The sequence below is a fragment of the Phalaenopsis equestris genome, unplaced genomic scaffold (assembly GCF_001263595.1).
Source record: "Phalaenopsis equestris unplaced genomic scaffold, ASM126359v1 Scaffold232974, whole genome shotgun sequence".
NCBI classification, from domain to species: Eukaryota; Viridiplantae; Streptophyta; class Magnoliopsida; order Asparagales; family Orchidaceae; genus Phalaenopsis; species Phalaenopsis equestris.
Window position 1 is genome coordinate 354137 of NW_018250931.1, and position 10374 is coordinate 364510.

Sequence of the window (10374 nt, forward strand, 5' to 3'; positions counted from 1 at the left end):
GATGAAAGAGCCCAAATTGACACATTAACGACCCGACATACAACAGACACGTAGAGATACATGTATACCCAAAAAATGATTAAAAGGTAGACAGAGAAAAAAAATGCGCCAATAATCTGCCAACACTCGTAAATTCAGTTAGCTTGCGAAAGATCCAATTTAGTCTTGCTTCTGCCTCTGGTTCTCGGACAGGAGCCAGCTAACAAATTATTAAGTTTACTATCATTACCCGAAACAACTAATGTATCATCTATAAAGTTTGGTAATATGCCTCCATTCTTCTTTTTTTTCCTAGATGTATAAACATGTCATTCCTCATCTGAGAATTGACTCATCTGATCCGTGGATTGGTCCAAAGGTGGTCAGATAAGTGTAGGTTGTTGCACATCACGAGCCCTGTGTCTGACTAACAGTAACAACTTGCTCGTCCTGATGAGACGGTAGAAACACAGTAGAAATATTGCCACTCGTTACATCAATGGTAGGTTCTAGGGCAGGTGAAGTTTGAAATGTCTCCCTCGCCCCCACGAAAGGAGGTTCCATATCCGAGGAACATACAACATTGTGTGGAGGCTGAATGGTTGACATATTACTTGCGATAATAATGAGATTTTCAGGGGTATTTTTCTGATGACCAATAGTATCAAGAACTTGGAGCAGATCAGGAGGAAGGGGAATCATTGTCTCTGGCTGAGCACTTTACTTCTTTGATCTGAGATGGGGGTGTAGATGGTGACATCGAGAACTGGAGTGACTGAACATACTATATTTTGAGCAATACAAAAGAAAAGGCTCAATCACAACATTTTGTCAATATCCATGGTGTTGTGTGCCTAACGAAATTTCCTTAGAAGCGATTGAAGTGGTGTTCCTTTCAACAAATACCCTGGTTTCAGAGGAAACGAGAAAGATTAAAAGTAGGAATGTCCATTTTCAGTGGCTTATCATAGGTTGAAGCAATAGAGTACAACACTTTTTTAGTACAAAATCAACCGACCATTTCAAAATCTTCATAGCTCTGTTATCAATACAGATTAATCTTCTAGCAAATAAGCGTGTGTAATCTCCTTTTCATTATTAAGTTGAATACGGATGTGTCTTCCATCTAAAAGTCTAATTTTCCACTCCTCAACAAGGCACATAAGCTTAAATTTCTTCCAAATAAGCTTCATTTTGGGATTGTCATAAAGAAATTTCTCGACCAAATTCAGACGACAGAGGAAGCAAGCTGATTACATTCAGCTTCCGTAAAAAAGATGGTTTACTTCTCATTCTTCCTACTAGGTTTTTTGTTGTCCTCTGTCAACTCAAACGAAGGAGGGAAAAAAACATGATTTATGAGTACTTGAGTCGTGAACACCCGCAAGGGCAGCAGCATATGATCTGTTTTAATTCATCACTAAAAGAGTGAGAGTGAGGCGCAACGATGGGAAAACGAAGTTACAGTGGACGGAAGAGAAAATGTCGAAAGAGGGATCAACGACATCCCCGTCCAAGTCAAGCAGGGGGCAGAAATGGTTACAACTATAAATAGACCCTCCCCTTTCTTTACTTAAGGGGGGAGACGTCAAATTTTCGTGCTATTTTGGATTGAAGACTTGAAGATAACTTCTGGTCTCCGCAACCGCCTACCATAGTCTGCAGGCCGCCGTCGACTATTGCTGACTGCCCCCTGCTCGCTGTTGTTGGTGAACTTTATTTGCTAATGAAATATCTTGAATATGAGGTAATGAGGTATCCCGAATATGGGGTAATGAAGTATTCCTAGTACAGTGTAACGAAGCAGCCCAAATACGGGTTAATGTCGTATCTCGAATATTGTGTTAATGTCGTATCTCCAATATTGTGTAACGAAGTGTCCCGAATACGAGGTAATGACATTTCGAATATTGTGCAGCAGTGTATCCTGAATATGGTGTATTGAAGATTCGACAATAACTCCTGACAACAACTGCTTACGATTATCGTAAACTTTTTCTTTATAAGTGATATCTCTGGTGTAAAATAACAAATTCGGAAAAATGGTTGCAACCACTAATTGATGTAGCTCCAATTACGTGTTATGTGACTAATAATAACCTGTATAGCTAAATGCAACTGCAGCTACCAACTATGTCTAACTATGACTTATGTAGCTAACTGCTACTGCAGCTATAAACTACGATTTATTTGACTAACTACGGCCTATGTAGCTAACTGCTACTACAACTATCAACTACTGCATGTGTGGCTAACTGCTACTGCAACTATTAACTACAAATTCTGTGGGTTGACGACTGCAGTTACTATTTAAAATTTATGTGATCAATCACGGCTGATGTGACCATCTACTACTACAGCTTCCGACTATGACTTATGCGGCTAGCTGACGTTATTGTTGTCACTGATTATAGTATTTATGATAAATTGTTACCTTTGTGGTAATTAAGTACAGCTTTTGCGGCCTACTATTGCTATTATCGCCAAGAATTACATTTGTTTTTGCTTAATTATGATAATTAAAACTGGATGTCTATTTTACATATGTGATTATCAATATTATAATTTCATCTTCTCTAATTCAAGAAAAGAGTTAACCTATGTACTTAGATTCTTATAGTGAATTACTTTGATTGAGCTAAACCCTATGATTTTTCCAATTAAAAAATTGTATGTCTTCTCATGTTACTTTACAGTTATTTGTGTGTTGGATCATCGTATGATGCTAAAATATTAAATAATTACTCTACCACAGATTTTTTGACATGCAACAAGTATGTATTGTCATATATATAATGGTTTAATGATTTTTTTAATATATCATCCTTCTAAAAAATTGACTCGACACGCCAGCTTGACTTAAAAAATTTGGGTTCAGGTTAACCCAAATAATATTCGAGTTGGGTCCAGGTATGAAAATCTAACCCATTTAATTTTTTTGGGTCAAGTGGATTGATGCACCAACCCAAATGTGACTCGGAATGACCCGCTAATTTGAAATTGAATTATAGTTGACACCTCAACACGAAATGGACCCGAATTTGACCTGAATAGCTGTTATGTCTTATGTTAAACGTGTTATATGGAGTAGCGGATTGATGACGAGTTAGATTTGGGTTAGAATTTTCTGACCCGTTTAATATTCAGTTTGGGTTCTGGTCAAGCAGTTTTCGATCAGGTCAATTTCGGGCTAGACTCGAACCCCATGAACGCAGTTTGACACCCCTACTAAATGTTTAATGCCACCTTATTTGCAACTTCAAATAAATTGACCATTTTAAAGGTAATTGCTTTCCATGGTCGCTGAAATCTTTGAGGTTTTGCTGATAGGTATGCAACTCTTTGTATTCGTGAGAATCCCGGTTGCCTTTTCATTGCTACCAATCGTGATGCTGTTGGTCATCTCACAGAACTCCAGGAATGGCCAGGTAATCCTTGGATTAGTTATATTATATATGGAAGATTTACGTACATCCCACTCAATTCCTATGTATTTTCATATGTAACACCTAAATTTCAATTTTTACCCATACACTACCTTAGATATGCTTGAAAAGCTTTATTTCACTCTTTAGAAGTCAAACTTGTGGCTTCATGTGATAAGAAATATTTGGTTGGTATGAATGTAAAAAAGTAAAGTTTAGGTTATATATATATATATGTAGATACACACGATGTAGATACACACGTTATTATTAATTATTTTTTTAGGATTGTAGGTGCTGGATGTATGGTCGCTGCTGTATGTGGATCAGTGCAAAAGGAACCTGTTGTTGTTGGGAAGCCATCGACTTTTCTGATGGACTTTTTATTGGAGAGGTATGAAATACAATATAACTGGAAATAACTTCTTGCCAGCGTTTTAACTATTTGTTACACTAATTGTAGGTGTTTTGTAGTTTTTAAAATGTGTTAAGGGAAAAATACTAGTTGAATACTATTGGTGATTACTGATGAATTATCGATGAATATGAAGAGATTATCAATAAAAGAACTTTAAAATTGCATTTTTGACCTCCAACTAGAGCTTTCATTGTAACAACTTCCTTTCTGCATAAATCCTTCAGTTTTTTAAATATTGAACTTCATTGAGAAGCATGTTTCCAATTTGCAACGGCGTGGGTTAACAACTTGTGTAGTATATGTTATGTTGAAGCTTTTGAATTTTCTTAATCATCTACATGATTAAGTTTTAGCAAAGTCTTGGTGCTCCATTTATGAAATGTTGTTCTAAATTTCGGATTAGTTCATATAACAGATAATTGTAGAATCTACACAGGATATGCAGTAGTAAACACACCAGCAATCTTTGTCCCAACTGTTTGCTGTGCTGAAATTTCTTTTTACATTTTCATGACCAATAGATACCAGATTACTACTTCTAAGATGTGCATGGTTGGGGATAGGCTGGACACGGACATACTATTTGGAAAAAATGCCGGATGCAAGACTTTGCTAGTCCTTTCAGGTTTTGCAACATGTGCTACTTTAAAATAAATAATATGTTTAATCAAATTTTGAAAAAGAAAGGAAATAGCAAGGACTCGTATTCTCTTAAATGCCATTGGTTTTGCAGGCGTGACAGCCTTGTCGGATCTCAAGGATTCATCTAACAGCATACATCCTGATTATTATACAAGTAATGTATCTGATATTGTTTTGTTATCAAGAAAAGAATAATGTTGTAGTAATAATTCTATTGTAAATCTTGAACTTAATGATGTATGATATCATCGTCGTCATCATCATGATGACTCAACTTATTCAACTATTTGGACATCGGCTTAGTTGCAGCCAATTTTATTGAAATGAAAATTTGCAAGTGTTTGGTCTGCATGGAAATTTGGAATTTAGACAATGAATGAATAAAATGGGTTTATTTGGAATTCGATAAATCCTAGTACAAAATTAAGTAGAATTTAGCAATGAAATTTCAAATTGACTCTGCATTAATGATTTTTCCCTCCATTATATCTTTTTTTATAGTGTATTTGTTCATATAAATAGTGTGTATTAAAAATGTGTATATAATGAAGTCTAGTTTTGGGCTTGTATGATAAAAGTAAAGGTTACAATAATTTGACAAATAATCAAGATTTGGAAAAGAACGATTATAAAATGAAATTAATTTCGAAGTTGTGCAAAAATTTGAGATAAATGATATTCAATGGGTATGATCAAAAAATGAGATTCGTGAAGTAGTTATCAAGTAATTAGGGCAAACCTAAATATCATTAGTTTGATGATTACGATCCTCTTTTGGTAAGTAGGGGCCATAGTTATGACAAATGTTTACGTACGGAGTACGTATGCATTTCTGCGTGCATATAGAGGTTATTCAGGAGGTGTTGGAGGGTTATTTTGGTGTTATCAGAATAACAACAAATCATATGAGCGTGGAACAGTGGAATATATTGGTTGGTTATTGGGGGGTTAGTGAGAAGTTATTAGAGTTGATACTCCAATAATCTCTCAATAACCCCCAATAATTGAGTTATTGAAAGATTATTTGGGGGAGTACGCACACATAACTGCGTGTGTACTTCGTACGTAAATAGCTCTCAATTGTTATAGTATTCAAATGATTATACTTATATTCCTTGTCGATATCTCGTAGAAGATTTGCTCTCTAATTTGATTATATTTGAATTTATTTTGAAAATGCGCTATAAGTTTTATCTGATCTATGTTTATATGTATAAAATTAGGTCTGTAGATTGAACATTTTATCATATTTTATGAGTATAACTCTATGTATGGCCAATGCTTAAAATTCATGATTTAGGGGCTTTCAAACACTATGATGTTAAAAAAAATCATTCACGAGAAAATATGCAAATCAAAGAGCATTTTCTCTTCACGTGAACTTAGTTTTGTATACTTTTGATATATTGAAATAACACGCGATATTACTTCAAATATTATGTCATTTTTTTTTTACTCTTCATATATATATATATATATATATATATATAATAGAGATATTTTACCTTAATGTGGCGAGGTTAAGCCTCAAGGCGGATGACAATATAAGCCTCAAAATAAAAAGAATTAGATGCTCAAAAGAAAGTTGTCGAGGCTAAAAAGAATGTTACAAACCTGGACCTGGATTTTTGTAGTAATAACATATGTTGGGATGTTTTATTACATGGGCAACAGGATTTAAACAAAGTTATGACTATGGAAGAAAATCTTTTTGCTTAGAAAGTTGCTAAGATGAATTTTCTAGATGTTGATAGAAATACAGCTTTCTACCATGCTTGTATTAAGAATAGAAGGAATAATAATTTAATTAATAAAATTGTTAATTCGGATGGGAAAATTATGTACACTTCTCGGGAAATTGAAGAGGATGGTATAAAGTTTTTCACTGCTCTGTTTAATGGTGATGGTAAGTTTCTTACTAAGATTAACATTGACAATTATGATAACAATGCTGAGATTAATTGCGGGGATCTTACCTGCATTCCTTCTAAAGAGGAAATCAAAAGCATCCTTCATAATATGGAGGATGGTAAAGTGGTTGGCGCGGATGGTTTCACAGTTGATTTCTGTGAAAAAGCTAGGATATTATTCATTATGAGCTGGTAAACACTATTCAGGATTTCTTCAAAGGTGTTGATTTGCCTTAGTATTTTAAGACTTTCAATATCGTTTTAATTCCTAAAGAAAAGAATGCTACTTCTTCGGACAATGATTTGGAAATTTAGACCTATCAATCTTAATACTGTGGTGTCTAAAATTATCTCAAAAATTTTAGTTAAAAGGATTCAAACTTTGCTTCATAATCTTATAAGTTTGAATTAGACTGCTTTTATTAAATGGAGAAATAACTGTGACAATGCTTTAATTGTTCAAGAATTACTTTTAGACATGGATAAAAAAGGTAGTAGTGGAAATGTTATTTTTAAAATGAACATTAAAAAAGCATTTGATACTATCAGTTGGGAGTTTATCTTAGATGTTCTTCATGTTATTGGGTTTCAAGGTATTTTTTGCAGTATTATTGGAAGGTTTCTAGATAATAACTTTTATTCTATTTTGATTAATTGCAAAACTTATGGTTTTTTTAATTCTAATAGAGGTATTAAACAGTGTGATCCATTATCACCTTATCTTTTCATTATTTCCTTTGGCTACTTATCAAAATGTCTTAGTAATTTGTTTACTAAATATCCTAGCATGTAGTACCTTCAAAAAGGCATGGTTGGTATTTCTCATTTATGCTTTGCTGATAACATAATCATCTTTACTAATGGTAATAAAAAGTCCACCAAGAGGGTTTGGAATGAAATTTCCTTGTTCCATGATATTTCAGGTATGACTTTTAATACTTCTAAATACAATATTTATTGTTCCAATTATGTTTCTGACATTAATAAAAATTAGATGGTTGACTATACTAACCACCACAAAGATAGAGTTCCTTTAATTTATTTAGGTTTCACCTTAGATAAAAACAGTAAGAGAAGTACTCTCTTTTCTAATTTAGTTGATAAAATTAAGGATAGAACTGAGAATAAATTTCTCTCATTTGGATGAAGAATTACTATTCTTAAGAGCATTCTTACTTCTTTACCTCTTTATGTTATGCAAACCATGCATATGCCTTTGAATTTTGTTAATAAATTGGAAATTCTTTTTAATAAATTCCTTTAGGACAATAATGGCAGGCATAACATTCACTAGTAAAGTTGGAATAAAATTTGTAAGCCTATTGACAAGGGTGGACTTGACTTTCAGAAGCTTTCTGATACCATTCTTATTAACCATATGAAGTTATGGTTTAGATTTAGGCAAAACAATTCTATCTGGCCTTCTCTCTTAAAGGCTAAATATTGCAATGACAAGTGCCTTCTTACGGTTACTCTTTCTAAATCTGATTCTTATATTTGGAAAAGTATGCTAAAGGTCTCAAAAGCAACTGAATGTCTTATCAACTGGGACATTGGCAAGTTGACTTTGAGGGGTGAAACACTAACTATCAATTTGGTACCACGAGGCCACCATAGGGATCTGATGCTGTGTGTACTTCTACAATCGAGGATCTCAAGACCTTCTATGTGCCTCCTAGGCCTAGTTCAAAGGAGAAGGGCATTTTATTTTACGAAGTCGATGCTCATGTAACCAACGCTAATGTAATGCTCTTATAATAAGATAATGAAAAGGTGGAGGACATACCACTTTCTTTCTATTTTTCTCTTCTTATCACTAGACACTTGGCTACTAGGTTATTACCTGAATGGTGGTCTATTAGCCAAGCCAAACTATGTAAGGCTATGTGGCAGAACAGACCCCCATGAGATAGATTCGGTCTAGAATATATCAAAAAGTGGGGTGATGCTAAGGCCCCTAACGCCTCATGTATGATGATCTTCTCACCTTATAGTCGTAAGGTATCTACCTCTCATGACTAGAAACTTGTAGTCAAAGAGGTCCCTTTTGAGTTGGAGGACGGCATTTCTTTGGTCGTTGATGAGTTGATTGAAGTCAACTTAGGCAAAGTTGATGATCCTCATCCTACTTATATTAGCAAACTTCTGGTTGCTTCTATGGCTGGCAAAATCATTGAGGTTCTCAAGAAGTTTCATAACTGCATCGCTTGGAGTTATTTTGAAATGCCTGGTTTGGCTTTAAAGGTTGTCTCCATAATCAATCCATTGATTCGAGCGTCACTCTTGTGAAACAACCCCCTCGGAGGATGCAACCCGAGATTGAGTTGAAGGTCATTGAAGAAACCAAGAAGCTCATGGGGGTTGGCTTTATTAGGGAAGTCCCTTACCCAACTTGGCTTGAACATCATACTGTTAGAAAGAAGACATATATGAGTTTGCATTGATTTTTCGAACCAGAATAAGGCTTACCCAAAAAACGACTTCACTCTACCAATACCAGAGTTGATGATAGATGTCACCTCTTTGTATACAATGTTCTCATTTATGGATGGTTCGTCTGAATACAACCTAATCTAAATTTCTCCAGAGAAGGAGCAATATATGACATTCCCTACTCTGATAGACATCTTTTGTTATATAGTCATGCCCTGTCTCAAAAATATCAGGGCAACCTATTAACATGTTGTGAATCACATTTTTGACAACTTGCTACATCATGAGGTCTAATGCTATATCGATGATGTAGTTGTCAAAATTCATTTCAAAAAGGAACATCTTTCAGATCTAAGGACTATCTTTGAATGCCTTAGAACCTATGATCTAAATACTAACCCATTGAAGTGCGCCTTCGGCATCTCTTCCAATAAGTTTTTAGGCTTCATAGTCCGGCATATGGGTACAGAGAATGACCCTAGCAAGATTAAACCTATAATAGAGATGGAGCCTCCTAAAAGCTTAATGCAATTGTGCTCCCTACAATAGCTAGCATTCATTAGGAGGTTTATTTCAAATCTCTTTAGGTGTTGTCATCATATCTCAGCTATGAAAAAGAGGGATGCCCGTTTTCACTAGGATAAAGCATTTCAGGGCGCTTTCAATAATATCAAGTGTTATATGCTTAATCTATTATTTTTCGCTGTCCATTTCATGGGAAGGCTCCTTATACTCTACATTGCCATCATTGATGAGTTGATAGGAGCCTTCTTGGCTCAGGTTAATGTAGATGGGAAAGAGGGTGCTCTGTATTGTCGCAATCGACACCCCATCCCAGCCGAACTGAAGTATCTGCCAATCAAGAAATATTGTTTGGCGCTAATATTCTCAGTTCAGAAGCTGAGACTCTCATGCTATATTAATCTGATCTCAAGGGTAAACCCCTTGCAGTGTTTGATGACTCACCCCACTCTAGCTGGGTGATTAGCGAGACGGGCCATGCTTCTATCACAGCCTCAACAAGCTATCAAAATATAGGCTTTGGCTAATTTTCTAGAGGCACATCCAGTCCCAGCTGACTCACGACTAAATGATGGCTTTCCTGAAGAGCATCTATTAGTCATCTATCTCCCTTAGTGGGAGCTGTGCTTTGATGTAGCGTCTTTTTTAAAGGAGATCCCGTTAAGTTCTCTCCCGAGGGTGAAGGCTAGCATCGGCCTTATTTTTGTTTCCCCTAAGCATGGTGTTATTTTTTATTCTTAAAGCTTAAAAGAGCCGCGTACAAATAATAAGTAGAATATGAAGCCTTAGTTCTTGGGCTGGAGTTAAACATCTAGAGGAACATCAAAAAGATCAAAGTTTATGGGGATTCTCAGCTCATTATTTGCTAAGTGTTAGGAACCTACAAAGTTCTTATGTCGGATCTCTTTGCTTATCATGAGAGAGTTATGGCATTACAAGAGCACATCCCTCATGTCACCTTAGTTAGGATCTCCCGTTCAATAAACAACAACGCTGAAGTTTTGGCTAAGCTTACTAAGACAGTTGTATCCAAGATAGAAGGGTC

The 10374-nt window shown here is 35.3% G+C and overlaps 1 protein-coding gene across 1 annotated transcript in view; it reads left to right on the top strand.

Annotated features, from left to right (window-relative positions):
- LOC110038498 (phosphoglycolate phosphatase 2) overlaps window positions 1–4788 on the top strand; it is a 43163-nt gene extending 38375 nt beyond the window's left edge. The window contains exons 8-11 of the mRNA XM_020743364.1: window positions 3310–3407; window positions 3699–3798; window positions 4344–4447; window positions 4556–4788. Of these exons, the coding sequence (XP_020599023.1) occupies window positions 3310–3407; window positions 3699–3798; window positions 4344–4447; window positions 4556–4659 (406 nt within the window). The 3' untranslated portion in view covers window positions 4660–4788. The remainder of the gene's footprint in view (window positions 1–3309; window positions 3408–3698; window positions 3799–4343; window positions 4448–4555) is intronic.
- Window positions 4789–10374: the final 5586 nt, after the last annotated feature.